Below are 13,964 nucleotides of genomic sequence, written 5' to 3'. Positions count from 1 at the left end.
ATATGGAATTGTCACCTGAGCGCAATGTTACTTCACCTTTGGATGAAGAATATAATGAGATGTCAGAATTGGGGCTTCATCTGTTTGGATTTGATGATGATTCAAGTAGTGAAGACGACGGAGACAACACCGGGGATGTAAATAATACAGTGGTGGAAAGGCTGCCGTGTTGTTATTATTATTATTATTATTATTATTATTATTATTATTATTATTATTATTTGGGCATTCTAACAGATGGAACTGCGTCTTTTTTCAGATCATGTTGCTTCTTGAAGCCCATTTCCCACTGCAAATAGTTCTCAAAGTCGTCAGGCTTTATGAAGTGAACCCCGCATATGATGCTGTGGTCTGTTGCATGTTGCCAGTTTTTCTGGGTGTCTCGCACGAAGTGCTCCCATTTCTCTCTCATTGTCCGGTCTTTTGGAAAACGATGAGTACTAATCCCATCAAGATTGGTGTTGCTACACCCTCCTACGATACATCTGTTAATCATTTTAATAATTATGCGATAACGTTAAAGAAATTTGCAGAAAACCACCAAGTCATTTTCTCATAAACAAACCAACGCTGACATGACATTCAGAGGGAGGCGTCCCGCACACGACATCACGAAAATCAATGTTTGCCGGGAAATCCAAATGCCAATTTTTTTTCAGAGGCGGACGAATTCGCCTCAGATGGCTTGATTTCAACTGAATTTTTCTGGTATTGCGCAAGGTAAAAAAAAAGTTGCAGAGAATGCAGAATGTTACAGATATTTGACCAAAGTTTAATATAAAATAAGAGAATTACATTGATCTTGCTCCTAAATATACCCAAGATGTGCCCTTTAATATATAAACCTGTGATTTGAATTATAGCTGGAACTGCCATCAGTGTTGCTGTTATAAAAAATTGGTAAACACTTTCTGACCAATAAGATTAGAGACTTCAACAGCACTGTGGTATAATGTACAATAAAATACACATTAATGTTGAGACGTTATGGTTCATATTTTTATCTTATATCTTAGTCCCTTTAGTCAAAACAAGATGCAGGCAGTAAAAATCTGTTCTCTGCTCTGTGGAAGCGTGTCAGCCAACCTGAGGGTGTAGAGTGAATTCATCTTAGGTTACCGTCGCTTAAAGTGACTTACCAGAGTCAAATTAAATACATGAAATAAAAAGCAGTAAGATGAAATATAAATCATGTTTGTCTGAAAATAATTATATTTTATATGTCATGATCATCATCACTGCTGAACCCAATCCGGGCTTGAGGTGAACCATATTTGGTTGACTTGGCCAGAATTGCAGCAGTATGGTAGCCAGTTCCTTTCTGCACACTCACACCTATCGGCAATTTAGAGTAGCCAGTTAATCTAACTGCATGTATTTGGACTGTGGGGAAAACCAGAGCAAACTCCATACAGAAAGGTCCCCATCAGCCATTCAAACCCACAACTTTCTTGCTGTGAGGAGACTGTGCTAACCACTACACCGCCATGCCAAACCCCATCCATCCATCCATCCATTATCTGTAGCCGCTTATCCTGTCCTACAGGGTCGCAGGCAAGCTAGAGCCTATCCCAGCTGACTACGGGCGAAAGGCGGGGTACACCCTGGACAAGTCGCCAGGTCATCGCAGGGCACAGACAACCATTCACACTCACATTCACACCTACGCTCAATTTAGAGCCACCAGTTAGCCTAACCTGCATGTCTTTGGACTGTGGGGGAAACCGGAGCACCCGGAGAAAACCCACACGGACACGGGAAGAACATGCAAACTCCACACAGAAAGGCCCTCGTCGGCCACTGGGCTCAAACCCAGCACCTTCTTGCTGTGAGGCGACAGTGCTAACCACTACACCGCCATGCCAATCCTCATATTTAATGATAATATCACTAATAATATCAACAAAATGTCGATCACATCATTAGGCACTTGTTGTATGACAGTGTTTAAATCAGAATCTTGCAGTATGCACATTATTTGTTCTTTAATTCCTATTGTACAGTTCACAAGTCGAGGACTATATGCTGAGACAATGTGAGATAGACCTTAAATCACTGCACTTTGGTTACACTCCATTTGTGAACAGTTTGCTCAGACTGATGGACTTATCAATATGTGCAAATCCCTAAATTAATGTAACGACACATGTTATCATTGTACTGGAATATGACAATGAAAACTTATTGAAAATCAAAGCATTTCACTAACGTAAGTAAAAAAAGGTTTGTTTTGTCCTAGTTTATCTGTTTACTCAAACTAAATAAACCATAAAATTTAATATGTGGATCTCACCAAAGCAAGGTGCTGAGACATATAATATATTGAGCTCTAACTCTCTCATCTGAACATGCCCAGAGCCAATGTTTCATATGATTACAAAGGCTGAAATTGCAACTCCCCGAGGTATTGTTATTTTTTAAAGTTTGCCAGTCTGTGTGTGCGCCTGCCAAACACTTGGGAGTGGCTCAGAGTAAAACCCAGCCCAAGCGTCCTGTAGAGGCTTGTTGGTGAAAGTGGGAAGAAGATTTAAAGAAAGTTCTTGATGGAATAAAGATAAATACTGCATATCTGTGTGGCAGGAGTGAACTTCACACATCACCACTGACTCCTATCTGGGCTTCTTAAGGAACATTTTCCATTTATTTGTGCAAAATCAAAATTTTCTCCTGAGTTTCACTTGGATTTTAGGTAAAGTACTGCATGTTTGTTTACTTTTATTTGCATTAGTAAAACAAAAAAAATCCTAAATGAAAAGCACAATGCAAAAATGTATTTGTGTATAAAGTACAACTGGTATGATGAAACATCAGATAAGGTTTACAACTTTTTGTGGCTGTGTACCTGTTATTGAAATCCAAGAACAGTCAAAGCTTTGCGAATCTCTGGATTAGATCTACAACTGCAAATCCAGTTGAAAAGTATGTTTTAATGTGCAGACGGATAGGTAAAGTTACAGCGGCACCAGCTTTACGGTTGTTGAAAGCATCTCTGGCTGGATGATATTACTGTGTATATTCAGTAAGGAAATGAACGTGTAATGAGTAAGTGTTGTGTGTGCAAGATATTTTTCTTATCTAATCTTTTTTTAAAAGTTATTGCAAAAGATCATTATTAATGTGAATGTTTTGGGGTTACTTCCATAGTTTTGGAATTACTTCCATAACTGGTAAAAGCTAGCAAGACTGAAATTCACCGTATAATTTGGTGATATACTGTTTTGTTCTGAGAATTTAGCTTGTTAGGGTTCAAATTCTGTGTACATTTTTTCATTCATGAGAGAATAAAAACACCTGTGAGACTATGAGACTATATGTGATGGCAGGTGGTGCAGTGGGTGTGGGCAGTGCAATGTAAAGGCAGTACTTTCAGAAGTCTTTTGTTTTCTTTCATGCTATTGTGCACATGGTTGGACCAGTGCCTTTAAAATGTCTTCTACTCTACTTCTGAGTATTATTAAGCAACAACAAAAAGATAATGTATAAATCTGAGACTGTGAAAAGAGGATTTGTGTTCTTAAAACCTGTTCTTGAATGAAACATGGGACCTTCTTCCTTTTATTTTCAAGAATTCAGACTCATATTGCACATGTACCTATTATTTTAATAGATTGAAATTTCATTCTCTGTGAGATCCAGAAGTGACATCTGTTGGTCTTTTCTTGATATTATTAATCGAATAGATGTGTAGATGTGAATAGTTGTGGATGGGTGAAATTCTCATTTCGTGCAATATGTGTGTGTGAAAGTCCCTACAACAGCCATGTTATGTTTGCTGTTTATCATCAGTTTATTATCAGATTTTCTGCCAGAGTGAATACTACTCAATGGCAAATAAGTGCTGCAGTGGATTTACAATATAGTATTATGTATTCCACTGTTGTGTACGTTTATTAATCCTATGTATACAAGAAGAAGACAACTTAAAATCAAAATCAGTACACAGTATGAGCTGTGAACAAAATGATGGGAAGGTATTATTATTATTATTATTATTATTATTATTATGGAACATAAAACATGGATTTTCTGAAACTGACTTTCTGACACAGCCTGTATGATACTTCAATATGGACAGTTAGCATAAATCTTTTTTTTTTTATCCTAATTAACATGGAATGCAGTGGTGGAATGTAACTAAGTACTAAAGTACTGTATATAAGTACAAATTCAATGTACTTGTACTTTACTTGATTATTACCATTTTATGCAACTTTATACTTCTACTCCACTATATTACACAGGCAAATATTGTACTTTTTACTCCACTTCTACACTTTTCTGACAGTTTTAGCTATGTTTAAGATTAAACTTTTTCCTACCCTTCCTGTCCAGTGAAAACCATGTATCTCCAAATGTGGTGATTTTGAACTTGAATGTTTGTGAGAAACTGAAGGACTAAGTATTCCTTTATGGATTGAGGCAATTTTCCTACTTTTTAAGCTAATAAACTATTTAAAAATCTTCTTGAATTAGCTGGGAAATCGTCGTCGTTGTCACTACCGAACCATGTTTGGTTGTACTTGGCCGGAATTGCAGCAGTAGGGTGGCCAGTTCCTTTCTGCACACTCACATATTCACACTTTTAGGCAATTTAGAGTAGCCAGTTAAACTAACTGCATGTTATTGAACTGTCGGGGAAACCAGGGCATCCAGAGGAAACCCACGCAGACATGGAGAGAAGATGCAAACTCCACATAGAAAAGCCCCTGCTGGCCACTGGGCTTAAACCCAGAACCTTCTTGCTGTGAGGCGACAGTGCTAACCACTACACCACGGTGCCGCCCAGTTGGAAAATGCATTGTCACGAAGCTGAAGACAGCTGTTTTTCTGAGCTCATGAAAAGTTGACTTTTTAGAGATACATGGTTCCCACAGGACAGCAACGCTACAAATATATGGACTATCATCATCAGATCTTATAGAATATGATACATTACTGTATATTAAACTACCCAACAGTATAAAAAGTAGTTAAAATTTGCTCAACCAAAAACTACAGCAGTAAAATGTAACATATACATTAATGCAGCAGAAATATTAATCCAAAAACGTCATATATAACAATAGAACACTGACAAGGACCATTTTTCTGCAGAATGAATACATTTACTTTTGATAATTTAAGTAAATTTTGCTGATAATACTTACATAGGTATTACTACTTACAATGTGGTATTACTACTTTTACTGAAGTAAAGGATCTGAATACTTCTTCCACCACTAATGGAATGGATGTCTTGCTGAGGCAAACAGACGATTCAGGAGGAAGTTTTGGAGAGAAAGGTAAGGAAAGCTAAATACAAACATCCAAAAACACATACCGGTACATGTCAACCTTTGGTCAATCAAACCTGTATAACCAACCTCCAAAATCCATATTTCCCTTATAAAATCCTTATAAGATGCAAATTAAAATAATTTACCTAAAATTTCAATGATAATTAACAATGATATATCCAAGTTACTTTTTATTCAATATTAATAACAATAAACCTTCAGAATGAATACAAAGCTCCAATGTTTGACAAAAACACAAAGTGTCACTCTAATGTTCTGAATTGTACTCCATGACAGCTTTTTTAGCACTCCGCACCAATACCTCACTAGGCTGCATGTCACAGCAAGTGTCTGTGTTGATCTTGCCGGAGTGCCCATTCAGAATCTTTTCAGTCGCTAGTGAAAGTCGCTCAGGTGGAAATGTGCTTTTCAAACAAAATGTTACTTCCTGGCTGGCGGGATTCTTGCAATGCGGTGTGCGCATGATCAAAAGTGGAACGAAGTCTCGCTACCACAAGATAACGCGCGGTTTCATAAGACTCTTTACTGGTTGTCTGTGGTGTACAGTACGTTTGTAAATGTTATGTGCTCTTTTATCATCGTGGGAATTGATTATAGTTCTAAATAAATATTGAAGTTTTTTTAAAGAATCCGTATAACTTTATTTGTACGCCCGTATACTACGTTTATTGAATCAAATCCGTATAAAATACGGACATTCCGTATAGGTTGACATGTATGAAAACACATCACAGAGCATGCTGCTAAATAATAGTAGGCCGATGCCGTATGGGCCAGTATTGTTTGACATGTAGTTCGAGACCAGTTTCTCCTTTTATTTGCTCCCTGAGGACGCTGCAGTCTTCATGTTTGTTTGTCAGTAAATGAGTTGTCCATCTTGTGGTGGTGTAGTTTCACTGCATTACACTTATAACAAATGAGCCCACTGATCATTTAATTAATTTAGCTTTAATGCTAATGTGTTCAATGTCGAACTGAAATTAAAACTAAAACCAGAAAGCACTTACTATACTGTTGTGCCTACAGTTACAACTGAAACAATTCCAACAACCAGACTTACATCATTACCACCAAGTAAGTAACATCATTTATTTTGCTACCCACTGATCTGATGATGCCCCCACCCCACCCAACCCAAAAATATTTTTGTAATAAGCAGTTTTGATAACTGTGTGTACAGAAACAGTGCTCACAGAGACAGTGTATAGTAAAGTTTGTGTGTTTTCTTTCTCCATCAGAGGGCTTCAGTGGATCTAGCAGTAAGAGCATGAGTAACAGCTCTTGGGGAAACAGCTTTGAGAAGAATATTCTAAACCATAACAGCAGCACCTCCTACTTCACATCCTGTAAGACTTTTCAGTAGTCTTTTCCAGTTTTAAATGAACACTTACTCTGACTAAAATAACACACTGAAGGAGATGACTCACTACTGAGGGTGTTTATTCACCATTATTTATATATACACTCACTGGCCACTTTAATAGGAACTTGTTCTTGATTGTAAGATTCCTGTTCTTGGCTGGCAGGAGTGGAACCCAATGTGGTCTTCTGCTATTGCATGCTGAGATGCTCTTCTGCTCACCACGGTTGTAAAGCATGATTATATGAGTCACTATATCCTTCCTGGCAGCTCGAACCAATCTGGCCATTTTCCTCTGATCTCCTGTATCAACAAGAGATTTCCACACACAGAACTGTCGCTCACTCAATGTTTTTTTTGTTTTTCACACCATCCTGTATAAACTCTAGAGACTGTTGTGTGTGAAAACCCCAGGAGATCAGCAGTTTCTGAAATACTCAAATCAGTCTATCTGGCACCAACACCCATGCCACAGTGAAAGTCACAGAGATCACAATTTTTCCCATTCTGATGTTTGAAGTGAACATTAACTGAAGCTCATGTATGATCATATGCATTGTGCTGATGTCAAGGGACTGTCTGATTAGATAACTGCATAAAACAGCAGGTGTATGGGTGTACCTAATAAAGTGGCCGGGGTGTGTGTGTGTGTGTATATATATATATATAGTGTGTGTGGGTGTACATATATAACATATGGAGCATCTCATTTATAGGTTTTTCTGTACTTTGACTATTTTCCACATTGTAGAACAATACTGGAGACATCAAAAGTATAAAATAACAGATGGAACATATATGGAATTATGTATACAGTAACATACAAGTGAATTTACTAGAGAACTAATGTAGAGTCCCATCAAAATCTGAGAATGTACAATAAATAAGTCCTCATGTACAAAGATTTGGGTAATTGTTGGAACACTGGTCTATTTTTTTTCTATTTGCAGCAGAGAAAATTTTTTTATTTTGCACTATCTAGTTAATTTCTTAGTATTAGCTAATGCGATTAATAATTGCATTCAGTGTTAAAGTGTTCAACACTATACCATAGATAATATAGATTACAAATCCTATAGTCTATAGAGTATTATATACTGGAAGAATGTTTGGCATGTAGATTAGGTTTGAAGTGAATTTCCCCTCTCCATCAGCCTCAGTGGGTGTGAACGCAGGAGGATCAGGATCAGACTATGCCTTTTGTCTGGGAGATGACTCCACTGGGAACAGCAGGAGTGGAGGGGGACGTTGGGGCAGTACAGGATTTGAAAGTCTACCTGGAAAAGACTCTGGTTCGAAGAGCAGGTCCAGCTCCTCAGGTGGCTTGAGAAAGACTCACGGTTCATCCTCCTCCCACTCCCCCTTATTATTAGAGAGAAAATCTACCAGTCACTCAGGAGGTTATGATGGTGAGTGTAGCAAATTAAATTACACAGTGTATAATCCTGTTGATATGTGGATTAAATTTACACAAAACCATGAGGGGGATTAATTGTTTTCATTTTTCAGTACACAACAGAGATGAATAAAAAAAAGTTTACTTTACCTTTATTTGACAGTAAGCCTGTTATTTTTATCCACAGGAAGTTCAAGTGCAAACTCATCACCAGAGCTGACGAGGAAGGACTATGGTTAGAAGGCATTTATGAGTAATATGTATTTGAACAATTAATAAATCATTAGTACGGGCACACCTAGATTGCTGTAAAACCCTCAGTAAAGGCCTGGGTTAGACTACAAAGGAGATTCAGATCCATTGTGTATAGTACAAGCTTTATAGCCAGTGATTCATGTGAAAATAACTGAGTGTGTTCTCACTGGGAAAAGAAGATAGTACTATTTAGATATCTTCTGTTGCTACAGTACGTTATATACCAGCCAGACCGGCGCTAACATAGTCATGTAATAAGCTTTATGGCCAGTGCTAAAATAAATGAATGAATGAATGAATGAATTTCATGCTTGAAATAGCTTTAAAATTGTCAAGTCTTTTCCATAGGCTCATCTAGAGGAAGATCTCAAACCAGAGGTAATTCTTCCTGAATATGCAACCACCATTACTGAATATCTTAGGCTAAATTTAGTTACCTCTACCTCTACACATAGGGACAAAAAGAAATGAATGTAATTTTCTGCCTGATCTTAATCCAATTATTGTCTTTTTCAATAGAGAGTGAAATCAGGGTCAGATTACAGAGTGCATCTCCATCAACCAAATGTAAGTTTGTTTCCAAAATGTACTTGTTTTCATTCAAGTTACGAAAAGTTTTTTGACTCTTCTTTGTCAATTTTGATTGCTAAAGATAAAACATGTGCCACAATTATTGGCACCCCTGGACATAATAGTGAACACATTATAACTGAAGCATGTTTTCCATTTAAATTGTATATGTTTGAGTTGACTGGAGTTTGTAGGAACTTTCAAGCTGTAATCCATGACTTCCTGATTTACTGGGGTACAAATATGAGGTGACACAGCGGTCAAATTCCCTTAGTCATCCATCAGCATGGGAAAGGTAACAGAACACACAAACCAAATGGGGGTGAAGTGTGTTGATCTTCATAAGGCAGGGAATGGTTATAAAATATAGCTACTCACCTGAAAATGTCCATTTCTACTGTTAGGGCAATAATAATAATAATAATAATAATAATAATAATAATAATAATAATAATAATAATAATAATAATAATAATAAAAAGTGGGCATGAACTGTAACTGTGACAAACTTGCCTGGAAGAGGACCCAAGTTTATTTTGCCCCTTCATACAGTCAGGGTAAGAGAGGCAAAAAATCCTCAAGGATCATTGTTGGTGAATTACAAGGAAAAGTAAAATTTGGGGCTTTTCAAGTCTCCAAAACCACTATCAGATGCCACCTCCATGCCAACAGATTATTTGGAAGGTATGTCAGATAAAAGCCTTTTCTGTCAGTTAACCACAAACTGAAACACCTGAAGTTTGTGAAACACTACAACAACATTGGCTGGAAACATGTTCTATGGTCTGATGGAACAAAAATGGAGCTTTCTGGCAATAAACACTCAAGGTGGTTTTGATGTAAAAAGAAGGATGGCTATAATGAAAAGAACCCGATTCCAGCTGTAAAATATGGTGGAGGTTCTGTGATGTTGTGGGGATGTTTTTCCTCCAAAAGCACTGGAAACCTTGTTAGGGTACATGGCATCACGGGCTCCATGAAATACCAGGACATTTTAAATCAAAATCTGTCTGTCTCTGTCAGAAAACTAAAACTGGGTTGTCACTGGATCTTCCAGCAGGACAATGATTCAAAGCATATGTCCAAATCAACACAGAAACGGTTAGCTGACCACAGAGGATAGATAGATAGATAGATAGATAGATAGATAGATAGATAGATAGATAGATAGATAGATAGATAGATAGATAGATAGATAGATAGATAGATAGATATGCTCCATTCTATCCTGTAGCACTGCAATTCTAGAGCCCTACTGTTATGAAGACTTTCATATTTATTTGTACATTTTTTAATATAGTTTTCTTTGGAAAAGGTCTCAGTTTCTTAAAAACTGCAAAAGTAAAACTCACAGTGTGTAATGGGATCCACAATTAGTTATTTTAGAAGTCATTGACAGGAATATGAAGGAAATTGTTTCACACTGTGTTGCTGCAGGGACAGAGCTGGATGATGTGAAGAAATTAGTGAAGACTGGACGATCATCAAGTGTCAGCCCCACCCGCTCCACAGCCTCCTCCACCCTACCTGTTCCACGCAAAGCCAAAGTCGAGACCAAAATCATTAAACAAGGCTCTCAGACTGGTATATTATCACACATGGCTTCAATTGACACCCACAGCATGCCTTAGAGGAAAAATAAATACACAAGACAATACACAATAATTAGATTTGGGAGAAAAAAAACCTTTATCTTGCAGTAGTATATTTAGTTCCCCGGACCTGCGTTATGATCTTAAAGATATCCCAGTCCATCCAACTGATGTCTGATGTGCTGCGTCAGGTGTTCATTAGTTTAGGAATGAGTGGTGAAACACCTTTCATCAGTTGGTCACTTGACCTGACTAAACAAGTAATCCAAAATTATCTGGAAATTTTATATATATATATATATATATATATATATATATATATATATATATATATATATATATATATATGAGAGAGAGAGTGAGAGAGAGTGGATATAAAAAGTGTACACACTTCTTTAAAATGATAGGTTTTTCTGATGTAAAAAAAAGTGAGACTACAATAAATACCGTAATTTCAAAACTTTTCCCACCTTTAATGTGACCTACAATGTGTACAATTCAATTGAAAAACAAACAAATCTGTTAGGGGGAAAAACATAAAAATAAAAAAAAAAGTACAATAAGCTGGTTGCATAAGTGTGCACACCCTTAAACCAATACTTTGCTGAAGCACCTTTTGATTTAATTACAGCGTTCAGTCTTTTTGGGTTCACACCTGCCATCAATTAAATTTAAATTTTGATTTAAATATCTGATACTCCCTATTAGTCAGACAGAACTGAGGAAGCCTTTTGGACGAGAGGTGAAACGTTTTCAAGAATCTTCAAGCAAGTCCAGTTGCCCATTTCTACCACCCACAGTTTACTATGACCTGGATGATTGAGAATCTTCACAGACACGACTCTGATTAACCCCAAATAAAGTTCAGACATTTACTCAGTTGCATCCTCCAGCAAAAGTCAGCATTCACAGAGAGTTTACAAAGCATCAGAGGGATCCCATTGTTGAAAGGTATCAATCAGGAGAAGGGTACAAAAACATTTCCACAGCATTAGATATACCATGAAGCACAGTGAAGACAGTCATCAAGAAGTGGAGAAAATATGGGACCACAGTGACATTACCAAGAACTGGACGTCCCTCCAAAATTGATGAAAAGACAAAACGAAAACTGGTCAGGGAGGCTGCTGAGAGGCCTGCAGTAACATTGAAGGTGCTGCAGGAATTTCTGGCAAGTACTGGTTGTGTACTACATGTGACAACAATCTCCCGTATTCTCCATATGTCTGGACTATGAGGTAGGGTCAAAGAAAAACATCCAGGCCTGGCTAAATTTTGAAAAAAAAAAATACATCAACTCTCCCAAAGGCATGTGGGAAAATGTGTTGTGGTCTGATGAAACCAAGGTTTAACTTTTTGGCCACAATTCCAAAAGGTATGTTTGGCGCAAAAACAACACTGCGCATCACCAAAAGAACACCATACCCACGGTGAAGCATGGTGGTGGCAGCATCATGTTTTAGAGTTGTTTTTCTTCAGCTGGAACAGAGGCTTTAGGCAAGGTGGAGGGAATTATGAACAGCTCTAAATACCAGTCAATTCTGGCCCAAGACCTTCAGGTGTCTGCTAGAAAGTTGAAGATGAAGAGGAATTTCATCTTTCAGCATGACAATGACCCCAAAAAAGTTTTGGAATGGTCCAGCCAGAGCCCAGACCTAAATTCAATTGAAAAATCTGTGGGGTGACCTGAAGAGGCCTGTGCACAAGAGATGCCCTCGCAATCTGATAGATTTGGAGCACTTTTGCAAGGAAGAGTGGGCAAATATTGCCAAGTCTACATGTGGCAGACTCCTACCCAAAAAGACTGAATGCTGTAATTAAATCAAAAGGTGCTTCAACAAAGTATTCGTTTAAGAGTGTGCAAACTTATGCAACCAGCTTATTGTATGTTTTTTTATTTTTTATGTTTTCCCCCCAACAGATTTGTTTGTTTTTCAATTGAATTGTACAGGTCAAATTAAAGGTGGGAAAAGTTTTTAAATTATTTATCGTGGTCTCATTTTTTTACATCAGAAAAACCTATCATTTTAACGGGGTGTGTACACTTATTATATCCACTGTAGATAGATAGATAGATAGATAGATAGATAGATAGATAGATAGATAGATAGATAGATAGATAGATAGATATTTTCCACCACGTAGCTATCAGTTCTATTTAATTTTATTGGTAGAGTACTTTTAACAAAAAAACAATGTCACAAAGTACCTTTATAGGAATCCATCCGGGTGTAGAGAAGTAACAGTGGGGGGAAAAATTGAGATGACATGAGAAAGAAATCAGAAAGTCAAGTCAAAGTCCCTCTCACGCCAGAATCTGGTTTTCCCAGGCAGTCTCCTGTCCCAGTACTAACCAGCTCTTTGAGGCGTATGGGTGTGGCACCGATCTTCGTTTCAATAGCCCTCGACCTCTCGCCTATACAGCTAGGGTTACAGTGGGGGGCTAGTTCTCTGGTAACCATGAGAGTTTGACTTCCCTACTCGCATCTGTATTGCAGTGTGCCTTGCCAGATGGTAGTAGGTACCATTTTTATGATGGTCTTTGGTATGACCCGACCACAAGTAGAACTCGCGATCTCCCAATCGAGAGCTGAACACGCTAACCGCTAGGCCAACTCGCGGTCAAAATGAGAAAGGGACATCAGAATATTCCAGTTTATCAAAACTCTCTGCCTATAAATCCCCAGATTTGGAACTTTACCTCACAGAAAAGCTATTTAACAAAATGTCTGAATGAACAAATAGGTTTTCAACATAAAGTTTGAGCTTGTGTGTGAGTCATGAAAACTTTGTAGGACTTTGTAGGAAATGTAGCTTTCATTATACTAGGTACTGATACCCTGAACCTACAGACTATCCAATCATACATTGTTTTAAGTTAAAGATGCTTATCCTATATTATACACCTTATATCATAAACCTTGTATTTTTCAGTTTCAGGGCAGTATGACACCACTATTCTGGACTCAGCACTAAAGTCGTATACATGGACCAGCTCCACACTGCCCTCTAATGCTTCCAGCACTACTGGTTTTGTATATCCAAGCAGCACCAATAACATGTCACCGGGATCTTCTCTTTTAAACACCACTTCACCTTCATCACTGTCAGGTCAGCAGGAGTTACAGCAGTCTTCTTTATGTTTAATGCTTTCTGACAGCAGGTGGCATCAAAAACACAAAAACCTCATATCAAACCCATTTCCACTTCCAGGATTCCTGCAATGTAAAATACCAAAATTAGAAATACTGCTAATACATAACCAATTTCTTCTAGCACAATATAAGTAACATGGATAAAAATATTTTTTTTTTCATCACAGTGTATGGCTTCCAGAATAATCTTGCTACACCATCTAGTACACTTCTCACATCAAATACAGTTAACACACATTCAGGTATGGCAATACAATCAGTATCCTGTCATAAGCAGCTGTTATTAAAAGACAATATACATACAAACAGCATTTAGCACCTCTAATGAGTTGGGTTTAT

General features: G+C 37.6%; 1 protein-coding gene across 1 annotated transcript in view; it reads left to right on the top strand.

The window, feature by feature from the left end:
- The first annotated feature begins 2,526 nt into the window (after positions 1–2,526).
- col17a1b (collagen, type XVII, alpha 1b) overlaps positions 2,527–13,964 on the top strand; it is a 40,736-nt gene continuing 29,298 nt past the window's right edge. Inside the window, exons 1-11 of the mRNA XM_060926124.1 lie at positions 2,527–2,689; positions 5,193–5,282; positions 6,324–6,371; positions 6,536–6,643; positions 7,812–8,066; positions 8,241–8,288; positions 8,657–8,686; positions 8,828–8,875; positions 10,316–10,462; positions 13,405–13,581; positions 13,793–13,867. Of these exons, the coding sequence (XP_060782107.1) occupies positions 5,228–5,282; positions 6,324–6,371; positions 6,536–6,643; positions 7,812–8,066; positions 8,241–8,288; positions 8,657–8,686; positions 8,828–8,875; positions 10,316–10,462; positions 13,405–13,581; positions 13,793–13,867 (991 nt within the window). The 5' untranslated portion in view covers positions 2,527–2,689; positions 5,193–5,227. The remainder of the gene's footprint in view (positions 2,690–5,192; positions 5,283–6,323; positions 6,372–6,535; positions 6,644–7,811; positions 8,067–8,240; positions 8,289–8,656; positions 8,687–8,827; positions 8,876–10,315; positions 10,463–13,404; positions 13,582–13,792; positions 13,868–13,964) is intronic.

Source organism: Neoarius graeffei, chromosome 7, assembly GCF_027579695.1.
Source record: "Neoarius graeffei isolate fNeoGra1 chromosome 7, fNeoGra1.pri, whole genome shotgun sequence".
NCBI classification, from domain to species: Eukaryota; Metazoa; Chordata; class Actinopteri; order Siluriformes; family Ariidae; genus Neoarius; species Neoarius graeffei.
This window is presented reverse-complemented; position numbering and strand designations above follow the sequence as displayed.